Consider the following 18,540-nt stretch of genomic DNA (forward strand, 5'->3'; position numbering starts at 1 on the left):
TACCACCAACTACCACACATTTACATATAGCCATAAATGTCAGTTTTACTTAGACATTACTGATGTTGTTTTGGCTTTAAAGAGCTTGAAATGGGTTGGATACAGTCCTAGCAGACATCTGAGTGACAGACATGACTTTTTAGGGTAATCTGAGCACTTTTGATTTGGGCCAAGTTTGTTTGTATCCGAATTGAATCTGCTGAACAATAAGTCAGAAAATATATTTTAGGCTCATGATCATTCTCAATCTAGATCCCATGTATGTGTGTTGATTTTGTAATGTTTAGCTGTGTTTTTTAAGGAATGAAGAGGTTAACTTTCAGCCAGACTCTTCGCCCTGGGACTTACATAGAAAATTGCTAAGTAGCAACATATGGTTCACTACTGTTTCTGTGATGTTGCTGCAAGCAAATAACACAGTTACGACTCTTGAAATGATTTTTACAGAAAGCTAACTTTGGAATAATGCCACAAAACTCAACATACAGTGAAAATTAATGATATTTTTGAGACTATCCCAAAGGTCTGCTTGGCACCACATTCTGATACCGCTGGTTTATATTCGTGGTTGCTAAATTCCTTTTGCAAATCTCTTCTGTGGTGGTGTGCGGAGGTTGTAAACCACTCAGTGCTGTTTTTGCCCACAGCTATCTGTTCTGACCATGATATCAAACCAATATATAACACTACTTGAGTACACAAAATGTATGATGAGGACTAGTTTTCGAAGAATTTGAATTGGCTTTAGAGTATTTTAGATTTTTGAACAGCTTGGTGCCTAATGAGGTTCATGGTATGTGTAGTTCGGTGGCAGATGGGTAGTCATTGGTTGTCAGTTCCATCAATACAGTTGTGGAATTCTTTTCTGTGCCAATATAAGCTTCATTGATCCCCGTAGAACAAATGTGAAGGTATGGGCACACAGCGCAGCCGTGCTGCAGTTGCGATGCAGCCACCTTGTGGTCAAGTACCTCATGGCTGTACAAGCCACAGCAGGTTTAGATTAATGGAGTAGGACTACATTGTCTATTTGGTCTTCATCTTTAATGGGCACATGGTTTGCGGGAACCATACGGCCATTAATAATGAATACTGAAGGAATGCAGTCCTATTTATTTAATTTGAGCCCCCTACGACTAGTACGGCCGCACGGTACTTGACGACAAGGCGACCGCAATGCATCCATGGTACGGCTGCACTGTATGGCTGTACCCTTAGAGCCTTAGCGCTAATATACATTACAAAGCAGTTTTCACAGAGGTTGTAATCCGAAACTGTAGGAACCCCATGTGCCACCATACAGTCCTTGCTCTGTGCACCATTATTTGGTACATATTTTTAGGAGAGAAGGCCTTTATAAAGCTATGTTCACACCAGTGTTTATTTCTCACCCCCTTCTTTTTTTTGTGTGTTTAAACTGGGTAAGAGAGATGGATGGGGGTCGGTGGGGAAAGGATTTAGAATTGAAAGCAATACAAGTATTATATGTGAGGAGTGGGTAAGTGACAAGCAAACGGACTGTAGAACAGTATTCTGCTGAACTCCAATACAGAGTTTACTCCATTTTTGGCACAACATACAGCACTACTGTATATGGCTGTAAACCTCAACATAGGCCCATAATAACGCCATTATAAGTGAATGGGGTCCCTTATATATTATGCAGTGGAACATAATACATTTTTCTCACTGATCCCATATACATTTGTGAAAAGTAACCTCGGTCTGCCTGAGTATGAACTGTGTGGCACATCAGTGTTCAGAATGAGCCTATAGATTTCTGTTTGTTCCATAATTTGGATTCATACAACATAGACCCATAATAACGCCATTTGCACAAGGCCTTACTAATAGCTACAGAGAACAGACTTCAAAAACTCATATCCCAGTACAAATGAGCAATGACAGGTTGGGGCCTTAAAGGGAACCTGTCACCAGTTTTATGGTGTCCTATCTGCCAACATCTTGTATTGAAAAGCTCCAGCTGATAATGATGAGTCCTGAATATTCATGAGCTCCTGACTCCCCCCGCCCACCTGCTGCTGATGGACAGTTATTTTCCATATGAATCAGCAGCAGGTGGGCAGGGGAGTGGCTATAGCTCTGAATAAAAAAAACGCTGGACTCACTGACATCACGCTGGACTCAAATCAGCTCATTAGCATGCGGCATCTTTGTGTGTATATTATGAGGTAACCATCTGTCACACCAGTAAGTGAATACATCTAAGGTACTTTTTAGTAGTTAATGATTGTATATAATTAGTTAGATTATAATCAAATATCCACATGACAGGTTCCCTTTAAAGTCACCCAGCTCAGTCAGTCACCATGATGTCTTTGTCATATAACCGTCTGCACCGTTTGTAAACAGCCCTGGGAGGGTGAACCGTATGCACGGTATCTTCGTCCTGAGGAAAAATAACTGACCAAATAACTGAAGTGTGAACTCGACCTTACTTGGAAAGTTGTGCAGCTATTAACAATCAATTTAAATATTGTGCAACTTGTAGTGAAACTGCAAGGCCCCCCCTGGGCTGCACCCTGGCTGCTACATGTGAGTCCAATGAATGGCTGAGAACGGTGTTTATGGGATGCTGTCCCTCCAACAGATGATGTTGGTGGAGGAAAGAATTGGAAAAAGTAAATATTTTTTAACTATCGTTTAGCCGATAGGTATTGAATGTGTAGAGCTGGCTGAAGGCCAAATTCAGACAGGCGTATTTTACCAATGTGTATGTATCTTTATTATGGATGTAATACTAGTAAACTCTCCTGAACCAAACATACAAGTGAAGATATATCTTAAGGGGAATTTTTAAAGTACGTTTTATTTAGGGGTCTGTATTGCCCTAATTTGCTTCAAATTTATCAAACATCTCACAGTATTTGATGCATGTTTTACACTTCTGTCCACTTTACTTGAGTAAAATTGTAATGATTTTTGTGACTAATTAAAAAGTCACCTTTGATAAATCCGACTCAGATCAGATGGACAGACTAACCACAGCCACTTTCTCACCCACATTTCAAAACTGGAGTGGCTTAAAAATGCAAACTGCCACACTCTCTCTTTAACAAATAAACCCAAAAAGACCTACAGTATTTATTCTGGAATACAAGGCTCGAAAAATTCTCTCACAGTACCGTACTGCTGAATAGTGATGGACGAACATCTGCCGGGACGGTTCGCGAACGCGATCAAATGTTCGCGAACCGCAAGTTTGCGGCAGGTCCCATTCATTTTAATGACAGGCGAACCGGGAAAAACCTTCAGCTCATATTTGCAGCCAAGAAATAATTACTAGAAGTGCACAAATAGTCCCACAACATGGACAGTGACATACCAGATGTATTATTCGAATTTGCGATCTCCATTCATTATTTTTTTAAATGCGAAATATCGGCAATATAATTTTCACGTACGCGCATGCGCACACCAGTTATAAGGATTTTTTCCAATACCATTTGTCACTGTGTGTAGCAGAGGGAACGCAGCAAAACCACAAACAAATGCTGCAGTACCCAAATGCTCTATATAGAAAGTATATTATTGGTATATAACACCCCGCTTCTATCGTTTTTTTGGGGGGGGCAACTGGTATATCACACCAGTTATAATTATTTTTTCGAATTGCGTTTTTCACTCTGTGTAGCTGCAGAACCGCTCACCACTGCTGCACAATACAAATCCACTATAATATGCTTTCTATGTTAGAAAGTATATTATAAGTATATCTCACCCCTCTGTACTGCACACTTATCGATAGCACACCTATACCAGTCCTTAAAGGGACTTTTGTGGCCCTATTAGCTAGTGTTTGGTGTCCCTAACAGTCTGTCCCTGCTCCACACAGCAACCTCTCCCTACACTGACAAAAGACTGAATGTAAAATGGCGACCAGATCGGGTCTATTTATAAGGTAGGGGGTATGTCCATGTGCTGAAACGTCTCAATTGGCTGTCCCGTACCACCTGATGGATGTGTCATGGGTCAAAGTTCTTCACAATGTAAAAGAATATGACGGGCGCGAATATCGCCACATGTTCGCATGTTTGGCAAATCGCAAACGAGCAAAGTTCGCCGCAAACCGACCGCCAGGCAAACCACAAGGCCATCACTACTGCTGAAATACATCCATTTGAGTGAGGCCCTATTATTCTTATATTTTCCAATGAGTCTAGCAAAATATACATGTTAGACAAGTAAAGCTCTTAAGAAGTGTTTTGAACAGAGACAGGTTTGTATCCCCCCAACAGGAAGAATTTCTTATACATCAATTTGTCTTTGAATTAATTGTTCGTTTGTTAGATGCTGCTCAGAGATGGTATGCTTTTGATTTATTGAGTTAATCTAGCAAAGTCTTGCAAGCCTAAACTAGTTACTAGAACCAGTTTCACTGCAAGATTGTAATGATTAGTGTATGCAGTCCCCGAGGTATTCATTATATACAGAATCCTTCTTGTTGCCTTGCATAGAAAAGCTGCATTTTCAATAGGAAATAAGAAGCAGCCTGTAAAAATAGACTATCTAATTAAGTTAAACTACTCTAGCATTTGACTTGACATCTTCATTTTTCAAAATGAAAAAGATGCCTCACATGAGCACAGAACTTACTATTGTTTACATTGGTTGAGGCTGGAATCTGTTTTAGGAAGGTTTTAGATTCGATGATGGATTTGTTAAGTGAAAGCCTACATAGAAATATCATGTGTCAGTTCATCTGTCTGTCTACGTACTATTTTGAAGGGCCCCTTATGTGTTATATATGCCCAGTCTAGATACACTATGTGGACAAAAGTTTTTAGCCATCTACACAGTACACCTACAGGAGCCTTTATGACATTCCATTCTAAACCCTCGGACATTAATTGTACCTAAACAGATTTCACTCCACTCTGGGACTTTCTACAAGATTTTGGAGTTTGTCTATGAGAATTTCTTGCCCATTCATCCAGCAGAAAATTTGAGAGGTCAGACACTGCTGCTGGATAAGAGGGCCTTGTTCACAATCTATGTTCTAGTTCATCCCAGAGGTGTTAGATGGAGTTAGGCTGGTATCACACGGGCGTTGCGGGAAAAGGTGCGGGTGCGTTGCGGGAACATGCGCAATTTTTCAGCGCGAGTGCAAAACATTGTAATGCGTTTTGCACTCGCGTGAGAAAAATCGCGCATGTTTGGTACCCAAACCCGAACTTCTTCACAGAAGTTCGGGCTTGGGATCGGTGTTTTGTAGATTGTATTATTTTCCCTTATAACATGGTTATAAGGGAAAATAATAGCATTCTGAATACAGAATGCATAGTACAATAGGGCTGGAGGGGTTCAAAAAAAAATAAAAAAATTTAACTCCCCTTAATCCACTTGCTCGCGCAGCCGGCATCTCTTCTGTCTTCATCTTTGCTGATTGCAGGAAAAGGACCTGTGGTGACGTCACTCCGGTCATCACATGATCCATCACCATGGTAAAAGATCATGTGATGGACCATGTGATGACCGGAGTGACGTCACCACAGGTCCTTTTCCTGCAATCAGCAAAGAAGGAGACAAAAGAGAAGCCGGGCTGTGCGAGCAAGTGGATTAAGGTGAGTTAAATTTTTAATTTATTTTTTTAACCCCTCCAGCGCTATTTTACTGTGCATTCTGTATTAAGAATGCTATTATTTTCCCTTATAACCATGCAACCGTGCGTGAAAATCGCACCGCATCCGCACTTGCTTGCGGATGCTTGCGATTTTCACGCAGCCCCATTCACTTCTATGGGGCCAGCGTTGCATGAATAATGCAGAATATAGAACATGCTGCGATTTTCACGCAACGCACAAGTGATGCGTGAAAATCACCACTCGTGTGCACAGCCCCATAGAAATGAATGGGTCAGGATTCAGTGCGGGTGCAATGCGTTCAACTCACGCATTGCATCCGCGCGGAATACTCGCCCGTGTGAAAGAGGCCTTCAGGTCAGAGTTCTGTATGGCCAGTCAAGTTCTCCCATGCCAAACTCACTCAACTATGCCTTCATGGACCTTGCTTTGTCCACTGGGGCACAGTCATAATGAAACAGGAAAGTTCCTTCTCCAAACTGATGCCATAAAGTTGGAAGCATACAATTGTCCAACATTTCTTGGTATACAAAAGCATTAAGAGTTCATTTCACTGAAACTTAAATGCCTAAGCCAACCCCTGAAAAAACAACCTTGTAACATTATCCCTCCTCCAGAAAACTTTACAGTTGGCACAATGCAGTCAGGCAGGTGAGGTAAGGCTTGCATGCAGGTGATCTGCTGAATCTCCTGGTGCACAGTTTTTGTGTTGATGTCAATATCAGAGGAGTTTTGTTACTCTGCGGTTATTGCATCATGGGTATCACTTTACTAATATATTGCTTTACTTTTCTTCCGGAAACACTTGGGTACTTTGTAAATAATTTGTCCAAACCAAACGCGTTTCGGAGTATATATAATTTCTTACTCCTTCAGTGGTGCACTGAAGAAGGAGTAAGAAATTACAGGGAGTGCAGAATTATTAGGCAAGTTGTATTTTTGAGGATTAATTTTATTATTGAACAACAACCATGTTCTCAATGAACCCAAAAAACTCATTAATATCAAAGCTGAATATTTTTGGAAGTAGTTTTTAGTTTGTTTTTAGTTTTAGCTATTTTAGGGGGATATCTGTGTGTGCAGGTGACTATTACTGTGCATAATTATTAGGCAACTTAACAAAAAACAAATATTTACCCATTTCAATTATTTATTTTTACCAGTGAAACCAATATAACATCTCAACATTCACAAATATACATTTCTGACATTCAAAAACAAAACAAAAACAAATCAGTGACCAATATAGCCACCTTTCTTTGCAAGGACACTCAAAAGCCTGCCATCCATGGATTCTGTCAGTGTTTTGATCTGTTCACCATCAACATTGCGTGCAACAGCAACCACAGCCTCCCAGACACTGTTCAGAGAGGTGTACTGTTTTCCCTCCTTGTAAATCTCACATTTGATGATGGACCACAGGTACTCAATGGGGTTCAGATCAGGTGAACAAGGAGGCCATGTCATTAGATTTTCTTCTTTTATACCCTTTCTTGCCAGCCACGCTGTGGAGTACTTGGACGCGTGTGATGGAGCATTGTCCTGCATGAAAATCATGTTTTTCTTGAAGGATGCAGACTTCTTCCTGTACCACTGCTTGAAGAAGGTGTCTTCCAGAAACTGGCAGTAGGACTGGGAGTTGAGCTTGACTCCATCCTCAACCCGAAAAGGCCCCACAAGCTCATCTTTGATGATACCAGCCCAAACCAGTACTCCACCTCCACCTTGCTGGCATCTGAGTCGTACTGGAGCTCTCTGCCCTTTACCAATCCAGCCACGGGCCCATCCATCTGGCCCATCAAGACTCACTCTCATTTCATCAGTCCATAAAACCTTAGAAAAATCAGTCTTGAGATATTTCTTGGCCCAGTCTTGACGTTTCAGCTTGTGTGTCTTGTTCAGTGGTGGTCGTCTTTCAGCCTTTCTTACCTTGGCCATGTCTCTGAGTATTGCACACCTTGTGCTTTTGGGCACCAGTGATGTTGCAGCTCTGAAATATGGCCAAACTGGTGGCAAGTGGCATCTTGGCAGCTGCACGCTTGACTTTTCTCAGTTCATGGGCAGTTATTTTGCGCCTTGGTTTTTCCACGCGCTTCTTGCGACCCTGTTGACTATTTTGAATGAAACGCTTAATTGTTCGATGATCACACTTCAGAAGCTTTGCAATTTTAAGAGTGCTGCATCCCTCTGCAAGATATCTCACTATTTTTGACTTTTCTGAGCCTGTCAAGTCCTTCTTTTGACCCATTTTGCCAAAGGAAAGGAAGTTGCCTAATAATTATGCACACCTAATATAGGGTGCACACCTAATATAGGATGTCATTAGACCACACCCCTTCTCATTACAGAGATGCACATCACATAATATGCTTAATTGGTAGTAGGCTTTCGAGCCTATACAGCTTGGAGTAAGACAACATGCATAAAGAGGATGATGTGGTCAAAATACTCATTTGCCTAATAATTCTGCACGCAGTGTATATATACTCCAAAATGCGTTTTGTTTGGACAAATTATTTACAAAGTACCCAAGTGTTTCCGGAAGAAAAGTAAAGCAATATATTAGTAAAGTAACAAACAGGATCCTGTCTACAAAATTTTCTTCATACAAGCTTGATCAATTACGCCTGACAGCTGTCTACGGCTTTACACACCCCGGGATTGAAAGTCGGCACAACCAACAGGGTGAATACTCCAGCTCTCGTGATATTTCATGAGAATTACTGCGCAAGCAAGGACGAACACGCTGAACACAGGTGGGACGCCACACAGATCGCAACAACCATGAGTACCCTGATTCATGCCGATACTTTGGAACAAACACTTTTGCTGATAATTTGGGGCAAATACAAAATGGATTACTGACAGCATACTCTCCAGCATAAGACCTTTCGGTCAACATACCGAACGTGACAGTGCTTGAACGCCATACATACGATCACTCCATTGTTTGTTTTGGAAGGACGAACATTAAGATCCTATATACACCGATTTTTATCATCTAAGTGCATTATTGTATACGTTATTGTTTTATTCCTGGACATCATATGGAGGTCGACCTCTGTTTACTGATTGCCATCTAGGTTATATGCCTTTTTTACCCTATATAGGTGAACTGCAATACGTACCAGAGACAGAATCTCATTGAATCTTTTTAACACTTTTTTTATGCATTAGTTTATGTATTTTATAGTAATAGATGTGGAATTAAGTTATTGCATTCCTAATTGACCCAGATATTTGGTTGTGCCTATCTACACGTCTTACCCATTTTACATTTAATGAGAGGGGCACCCAACTATCTCACTTACCCGTGGAGCCACCCAAATTTGTTTCACAGAATGGAGACTGATCGGAGGCAAACGGATGCATTCCGAGCGGATACTTTTCCATTCAGAATGCAGTAGGGAAAAACGGATCCAATTTGGACCGCTTGTGAGAGCCCATGACGGATCTCACAAACGGAAAGCCAAAACGCAAGTGTGACAGTAGCCTTATACAATATGTACCTTTAGCTCTTTAACTCTACAACATCAGCCACTTCATGGCTGAATTCCTGTGCTTCCTAAATCACATTTGATCACATTCTATTAAATTTTTGGGGTAAGAGAAGCAATGAAAAAATTGCAAATTGGCCATTTTTACCCTTTTTTCCGTGACCCCGTATTGGAATTTTTATTTTATTTTAATAATATGGGCATTTTCGGTCGCGGTGATACCCATGATGTTTATATTTATTGTTATTTAGGTATTTATTTTTAATTAGGGTACTTTCACACTTGCGTTGCTTGATTCCGGCAGGCAGTTCCGTTGCCTGAACTGCCTGTCTGATCAGGCAAACTGTATGCAAACGCATGTAATTCTTTCTGACTGATCAGGCATTTTTCAGACTGATCAGTCTGAAAAATGCTTTGCAATACGGGATACATTTTTCTGGTGTCATCAGGAAAAACGGATCCGGTATTTATTTTTTTCTCATTTTATAGGGTCTGCGCATGCGCAGACCGGAAGGACGGATCCGGCATTCCGGTATTTTGAATGCCGGATCCGGCACTAATACATTTCTATGGAAAAAAATGCCGGATCCGGCATTCAGGCAAGTCTTCAGTTCTTTTCGCCGGAGATAAAACCGTAGCATGCTACGGTTTTCTCTTTTGCCTGATCGGTCAAAATGACTGAACTGAAGACATCCTAATGCATCCTGAACGGATTACTCTCTATTTAGAATGCATGGGGATATGCCTGATCAGTTATTTTCCGGTATAGAGCCCCTGTGACGAAACTCTATGCCGGAAAAGAAAATCGCTAGTAGCCTTATACGGAAAGGGGGTAATTTTTTTTTTTTATATATATATATTTTTTTACTTTTTTTTAAAAAAATTTGATGATTTCGTTGCTCATATATGAGCCTATAAATTACGAGGCTGAAAGTGTTCAGCCCAACTACCGATGCCCCAATTGGCCACACGAGGCATCGGTAGGAAGGTTTTTTCTCATTTAGATGCCGTGGCCTTACTTGGTCACGGCATCTAAAGCATTTAATTATCGTGATCGGCATTATTGCCGGTCACGGTAATTAGCCGCAGGTCTCTGCTGTTTGAAACAGCAGAGATCTGCCGGCCATGGCGCCTGCTGCACGAGCGAGCGGGCGCCATGTTTACACATCGCTCCAGCGCTGTACATGTACGGCGATGCTAGCGAACGGGATTATACCACTTCCAATTGATTGTTGATTTGTTGCAGTGGTGGCATCTTGGTACCATGCTGAAATTCAGTGAGCTCTTTAGAATGCCTCATTCTTTTCCAAATAAAGGCAGACTGCATAGCTCAGTTCTGGATTTTGTACAATTGTGACAATGGGACTGAATGAAATACATGAATTCAGTGATTAATACTTTTGTCCATATAGTGTGTATGTGAGATGAAAGAGTAGTAAAGAATAAAAAGGTATAGCCTACATCAGGCATGCTCAACCTGCAGACCTCCAGCTATTGCAAAACTACTACTACTGCTCCCATAATTCCTGGAAAGCCTATAGAAGGGCATGGTGGGAATTGTAGTTTTACAACAGCTGGAGGGACACAGGTTGACCATCCCTGGTCTACATCAATCCTTGCATCTGTAGACCTCTGCTTGAGAAAACAGTGAGGTCTTTTCCCATATAGACACTTGACAGGTACAATTAATGACATAGCATGTGAAATGTAGGCTTATTTAATTAATGTGACAGCTATGGAAGAAATTAGAAATACGAAAGGTAAAGTTTACAAAATTTCCTAGATGTAGCAGTTAAAAGGAAATTGTATGTGCTAATATGTATCACATATTTACTGGGTAGGAAGGGAAGTGAGTGATTTAAAGGGTTTTCTGAGATTTTTTTTTACTGATGATCCTCTGGATAGGTCATCAGTATCTGATTGGTGGGGATCCAACACCCAGGATCCCCGCTGAACAGCTGTTTTGAGAAGGCATCGGTGCTCCTGTGAGCTCCGCAGCCTTCTCTCTGCTTTTCCTAGGCCAGTGATGACCTGTACATCAATCGTGTGGCCTAGTAGCAGCACAGCCCCTTTCAAGTGAGGGAGGCATCCCTAACAGTGACCCAAGACTACTGGAGTGTTTTTATTATTGGGGTTTATTGTAACAGACAGTGGCTGTGGGCCCACTGGGCTAACTAACCAGTTTGACTTTTGGGTGAACCTCAGGGCTTTGTCTTGGCATTGTCCTGGTATTCACCTTTTAACTCCTGTACAGGGATCTGGACTTCACTGCAGGGGACCAACCAAGCCCCTAGTAGTCCTGGTCTAGCTGGAAGCTAACCTGTGAGGGGTCAGGGACACTGGTGTGAAACACCAAAGGAGTTACGCAATACTCATAGTCAGGAAACTAGCGGAATGTCAAGGTAGGTGGGGTTTTTGCACATCCATGAAACCAGTACAAGGTCAAGGCAGATGGCAATGGGGAAAAACAGGCAAGGATCAGGATGGGAGATGTGGAGTAGAATTGGTAGTCAGGCTGGAATTTGGTACACTTGTACTCAGACCTTTACTTGGCAAACTAGAGACAAGGAACCTAAAGCTCAGGCACCCTCCCCTTGGAAAGGCTGCATAATATACGACTGAACGTCCAGACATTGTCCGGGGAACATTTTGGCTGTGCACGATGGCCTTTTAAGAGACTAAGAGCAAGCGCATTCACCCTAGAAATAAGCAAGAGAGACCTCAGACATACACAGGCATAGCCTGCATCACACTGCAAAACACCAGCAGCCAGAGCCCACATGAAGCTAGTGAAGCGGCTGCGGATATCTAGCAACTTTTATTCGCAAACAATGTTACATGATGTGTTTTGCTCTTCTATCTGTTCTATACATTTCTCTATTTTGTAAAATCAATAAAAAGAGATTTGACACACAAAACACCAGCAGCCAGGAGCACTTGCTGGCATCGGGCAGGAACAGAGAAGGAAGGTGGCGGTAAGAAATGCAGAAGGAAGCAGGGCAGAGGCGGGCACAGACTGCTGGCATGACATTTATAAAGTAAGAAAAGTCATTGGATAGTGTATATAGAGTCAGGTAAGGGAAAGTGATGAAGACTGTGAAAGTCTGAGTCTACTTCTTACATGGTTAACTGAGTTTATATACATTTCCTTTCTCGATTCTGCTCCAGTGTGTAAAAAAGAGCCCATCCGTACAATGAGTAAAATTGATGAGAGAGATAAAAAGAAAGTTGTGCCCTAAAAGATAATATGGTTTTGATAACTGTGGCTTGATAAATTAGCCCGCTGAGTGCTTTTAAATGAAGATGATCTATTCGTGTTGTCGAACATGTGAAGTAAGACAAAAAGTTGTTTTCAGGATCATTGACTTAAACATATCAATGGCACTGTTGGACAATTCTTGCTGAGAGTTGAGATGATTTATGTAATGGACTCCAGGTTTCAGCAGTAATACATTATGTTCTGAAACTATCGAGCCTAAGTCATGCTGAGACAAAAGACACTTCATTGTGAATGTACTCCATTCAGAAATTAAAGATAAGGTTCATCCTATTTAAACTTCTCAAAGTGTTCTCTGCGAAACACATTATCAGAATATTTAAATGTCTACAAAGTAAAATATGTATTTAATGAGCTCGGTGGTGTACTGTATATTACATATTCACAACTATTTAATTTAATAACTTCAGATGTGGCTGAATAAATGCAGGCAAAACACACTGTGAAAAAAGGAAAACCTTTGCTATTTGCAATAATCTGTCATGAATTAGAGAGATCCAGCGAGCTTCTTAAAGTGGAATTGATGCACGGTTGAGTAGAATGCCTGGAAGAGTTTTAGTGTTTGACAGTGTAAAGGGATTTTATAATTTTTATAGATTTTTCACTTAGGCTGCATTTATAATACCATCAGTGGGGGCTGTTCTCTTTCTGCATTTATCACCCAAAACAAGAACACACCGCAAGAAAAGGGAGGATGACAACATCTCTTCTTCTATGATTGGTTTCCAATGTTTGTAGAAATATGGAATGGAAAATGAACTCATCACTGATGTGACTGTGACCCAAACTAATAGAGCAGATGGAGTGAATCAGAAATTTAGTGTACTCTGCTGGTATCGTGGAGTGTCCATCCTACTTCTATCCAGTGGATGAAGGCATAGCCAGGTGTTTAGGGCTACACTCTCCAATGACAGGTGTTTCCTCGAAATCATCCATGCACTGCTGATTAAAATCTGAGAACATTGCAGTGTACCACAGACACCTTTTGAAATATTTAATCAATCCCAAACCAAAGGTTAAAAACATGGATAACCATATGTACACCCCTCATGTATAAGAACTACACTTGTTTAAAATGATACAGAGAAGGATTGGAGTTTGCTTCTTACCTTCTACATTTCAGTAGAAGGATAGAGCACACTAAGTTTCTGATTTGTCTGTGAAGGTTCTCATTTATCCAGGTCATGGTATATCTGTAAAGAATAAGTCCAGTTGCCTTGATTTATTCTTTACAGATATAAGTTTGTGATTTACTTAGACTTAGGGTGAGTATTCCAGCAGCCATGCCCACTGGGAGAGAGGATATACCAGCAGGTATGGCCTTCATAATGCACAACCTTTCTGAAGCTCCACCCTGCAGGTTGCTCGCCGCCTTCCCTGCCTGCTTTCATGTGCTCGCACGGGCTAATCTGTCCCCAGCCAATGGGACCATTCCCTGGGTTATTTAGAAGGGTTTCCCTTATAGGAAGGTGTCTTAGGTATAGGTTTCTAGCATGTCTGCTCCTGCAAAGGTGTGCTCTGACCTCCCATGCAACTTCCATCTGACCTCCAAACAAATGCCTGTTTACCAAGTTGCATAAACTCAGCCTGTACTGACCTCAGCTTGCCCATTGACTTTGCTTTTACCTGTCCCCTTGATGCAATGCACTGGTGTCTTTTGATTCACCTAGGTTAGCAGCTTCTAAACGGAGACTACATCTAGAGGTTATGGCCTGATGTCCCCTGTAGTGAAGCCCAGATCCCAGTACAGGAATCCATCTTGACAATACCCTCATGGGTTATCCCTAAGTCACAGCCATTCAGGGGCACAGTGGGTCCATCCCCGCTAAATTATACTTGGAGAACTGAACATTTCTCTTCTGTTTGCTGCACATGAGTCATTAATCATTTGGTATGTAGGTGAATGATATCTTTTTAATGCATTGTTTAGGAGCCTGTGTCATGTTCCAGCTTCATATTGATTACAATTTATTATGTAGAAACCAATCTCATTGTTTATTTACAGATATTTCACTTTTGAACATGCGATACTTTCAGGATAGTAGCAGATTTACATCCCAAAATCCTGTAAGCACAGACTGGTGGCGCCTTAGAATCCATCCATTTTGTAGGCTGTATCTGAATTCCTCTTTGGATTTAACATTTTTATCTGATATTTAAAAATAAGGCAAAAATTTGTGGTGTGCTTCTCACAACATCTAGCTCCATTTTCAATCTTCCTCTTGTCCTTCCATAGGTTTCCCCCTGGCATTTCAATGGGACTATAAATAGTGTAAATATTCCTAGTTTACATTAGCGTACACATTGTTCGGTGTAGTTATTGTAGCCCTGTGTAATTTTTCCCTTTAGCAAGTGCCCTTCCCACAAGGCCACCTATAGGCACATGCCTACTGTGCCTATAAGTATATCCTACCCTGCATAGTGATACATTAATCTTCTGACAACTTTAAATGCCCCACAAAATGCCCGGGCACCTCATACAGGTTATACTTACCCTGCTCCCCCGCACCCACGTCGCTCCTGATGCCTGCACGGCCACCACTGAATCTCCCCGTTGTGCGGATCAAAACATCTGGCGAGGGGGGGAGGGATAAGCCAATAGCAAGCCGTGACAGGGACCCCTGTCCCCGTCGCGCCCTGCTGTTGACTGGCTCCCGTCACCGGATGTTTTGGAGATGCAGCGGCAGCCGTGCAGACAGGAGCTACGCGGGTTTTGGGGAGCAGGTAAGTATAACCTGTATGAGGTGCCCGGGCATTTTGGGGGGCATTATAGGGTTTGGATAACCCCTTTAACAGCTACTTGGAGCAATTCAGAAGGGCAGCAGGTTTGTTTTCGTTCACCCTGGAGCTTGAGCCACAACCTCCCCATGTTCAAACATTAGATTTAGTAATTTAACCTCATAATGCTGAATGCCGAATGATTTTGCTTAAACCTCTCATACATCCCAGTGATCCAATACTTGCAAAATCTGTATAATAACCAATTCACATAAAAGGTCCTAGTGTATATCAATTCTGTGTAGTATTAAAATTCTCACCATTGGGGATGCTTTTGTAAAAACTTTCGCGTGTATCTTGCCAGTACGGTAAAAGCATTTCTGATCAAATGTTGATTTTGTAAATTACATTTGTTTTCCAGAGACCTGGAGAAAAAGATATACAGCAATAATACGACTCTGCAAGAATCTTAATGGGGCCCTAGGAATTTATTAAATGATTTTTGATTCTTGAGAAAACTGTGCCTAATGGAAATTCTACAAATGCCAGACTTTGTTATGCCTTTGGGGGAATAGCGTTCCAAACAAAACACTAAAAGAGCTGCACCATCATCTATTAGGGTTTAACTTGTGCTTTTACTGAGTAAAAATAACTTTACTTGGAAAATAAAAGCAGTATGTTTGTGATTGCCATGATACATGAGTAAATATATATGGTGTTTTCCCTTTCCAGACCTATCCTGGACACAGTCTAGAGAATGAAGACTTTAATATCCCGCCTATTACACCCCCTTCAATGCCAGAGCACATGCTTGTACCTCTGTCAGAAGCAGAGTCAGGATACTCCTCCCTTTGTCATCCCATGAACCAGAATCGTCTACTTCAGTTTCATCCACAAAATCTGGATTTGCCAGCGATTACAGTATCAAACATGCTGAGCCAAGATGGGTCTTTAATCTCGAATTCCCTTTCGGTGGTAAGAGACGTTTTATTGAAATGGACTGTTCTTCCTGCTGATTTATTACATCTGTAGATTGTTAAGCAAGTCATATACAAATTCCATCAACAGTAATCTAATTATCTTAACCTAAAATGAAAACCAGTGAGAGGTTGTTTGGCTTCCCAGTGAATTCAGAAATCATCTTCTTTGTAACTACTGTTGAGATAAGTGATTTCAAACCTAATATAGGGGTTGAGGTCTTACCAGGGACCTGGAGTATAAATGGGACCCAAAGGTCTCTCAGCCCTAGAAATATACATGATGTTTGATGGTTTAAAATCGATTTTTGCATTGGGGCCCAGGAGCTTGGCCTACACTGTTTAGTTTAATTTAGTGATCACTAATTCAGTGAAAGCTTTTTTTAATTTATATTAATGTTAGAAAACATAATATTATATTGGTTCTTAAATGTGCTTTGAGTTGTTAATTATATGTGCTGTTCAAAATGAAAAAGGAGAATGCTACATTATTTGTAAACTATTGTCCTGGGCCCCTTTCACTTTTGTTTGGTCACAAATCAGCCTAGAAGAGCATTCAGGAGAAGAGAGAGAGAGGGACTGCAGACCAAGCCATGAGATAGTCAGTCAGTCTGACCGATTTGTTAGTGAATGGCATTCTGCAGCCTGCTGTGTATGGAATACATGCAAGCTGCAGAAGCCAAACAGGCCAAATGTTTTATGAAAAACATATTACAAAAATATTTTATAGCGCAAAATGCATGCAACTAAATAAAAAAAATGATCTAAAGGTCTCCATAGCCTGTAAGAACATGGAAGGTGACAGGTAGTAGATGACATCCTTCAATGTGTTTGTGGAAAAGGATATATGAGAATACCATGAATCGATCACATTTGGCTAAATGTTACTAACTACATACACTACTCATTGATAACATTGGATATTTCCATATTCTTTCACCTTTTGGAGGATGTTTTTTTTCATTTGCAGTCTTCATTTCTCACATGATTGTTAGCATGACTGTGAAATGTGAACATATGTTACAGAATAATAAATTGTTTCATAGCTGGGTTATTAATGTTTCACTTCTGCATTAAAAGATTAAATAGTTTGACAATGCCTTCATGTGGCTGTTTCTTAGCAACCTGTTTCTGGGTAAAAGCTATACATTTATTGACTATTAAACATGTTCGCCAACATTTTTAGGCAGTATATAGATTGGCTATAGTTTGTCCAAATAAGATAGACCTCTCTATGTATACACAGTATAAATGTATATACAATGCCTTTTGAAGGTTTCCACCCCCCTTGGTGTTGTACCCATTTTGTTGCATTACAATCTGAAAACTGATTTTAATTTACATTTTATGTAATGGTCCTGACAAAATACTCCAAATTATTACAGTGGAATATAAAAAAAATCGTATTAAAAAATATATAAATTAAAGAAAAAACTTAAAAGTCTTGATGCATAAGTATTCACCCCCAATAAACTTCAGAAGTCACACAATTAGTTGAATAAGCTTTCGCTATGAGCAGTCAAAGTGTCACACAATGTATAAATACATCTGTTCTTAACGGCCCCTGAGTCTGCAAGCACTCCATACAAGTCAGAGACAAAGTTGGGGAGGAGTAAAGATCAGAAATGGGCTCCAAACTTTGAACATCCCACAGAGCACCATTCAATCCATTTTAACAAAATAGAAAGAATATGGCACAACCACACATCTGACAAAGGGAGTTTGCCCACCAAAATTTACAGACCAGGCAAGGGGGGGGCATAAAAGGGGTTGACCCATGAAGACAACTTTTCTATGCCGGTCGTGATGTACCCTGCGCAGCCAGAGGGTGCGCTTCATTTATGATGAGGCACACACCTCATCATAAATTAACTGCAACCTCTGACCGTCCATGCAACTAGAATGAAAGCTATGCCAGATCATAGCTGAAGTACTGTAGATTCCAGTTATCATGTATGGCAGAAAACTGGCATAAATGCTAATGAATTTGCCAGAGAGTATTAGGAAAATAGCTTAAATGTTCATGGCCACTATAAAATCAGTTGGCAACTGGCCTTTCTATAGCTATATGCAGTGGCTTTAAACTGTAACTGTCATAGTGTAGGGTAAGATGTTTCCTTGTATTAGAAAACATGGTGTAAAAAGTCTTCTTAAAGGGAACCTGTCACCGGGATTTTGTGTATAGAGCTGAGGACATGGGTTGCTAGATGGCCGCTAGCACGTCCGCAATACCCAGTCCCCATAGCTCTGTGTGCTTTTATTGTGTAAAAAAAACGATTTGATACATATGCAAATGAACCTGAGTCCTGTCCCTGAGATGAGTCACGTACAGGACTCATCTCATGTTAATTTGCATATATATCAAATAGGTTTTTTTACACAATAAAAGCACACAGAGCTATGGGGACTGGGTATTGCGGATGTCCTAGTGGCCATCTAGCAACCCATGTCCTCAGCTCTATACCCAA

General features: G+C 40.9%; 1 protein-coding gene across 1 annotated transcript in view; it reads left to right on the plus strand.

Moving 5' to 3' along the window:
- TOX (thymocyte selection associated high mobility group box) overlaps window positions 1–18,540 on the plus strand; it is a 284,951-nt gene that overhangs the window by 156,461 nt on the left and 109,950 nt on the right. Inside the window, exon 3 of the mRNA XM_040433308.1 lies at window positions 15,828–16,070. Coding sequence (XP_040289242.1) covers window positions 15,828–16,070 — 243 coding nt within the window. The remainder of the gene's footprint in view (window positions 1–15,827; window positions 16,071–18,540) is intronic.

Source organism: Bufo bufo, chromosome 5 (assembly GCF_905171765.1).
Source record: "Bufo bufo chromosome 5, aBufBuf1.1, whole genome shotgun sequence".
In the NCBI taxonomy this organism is placed as follows: Eukaryota; Metazoa; Chordata; class Amphibia; order Anura; family Bufonidae; genus Bufo; species Bufo bufo.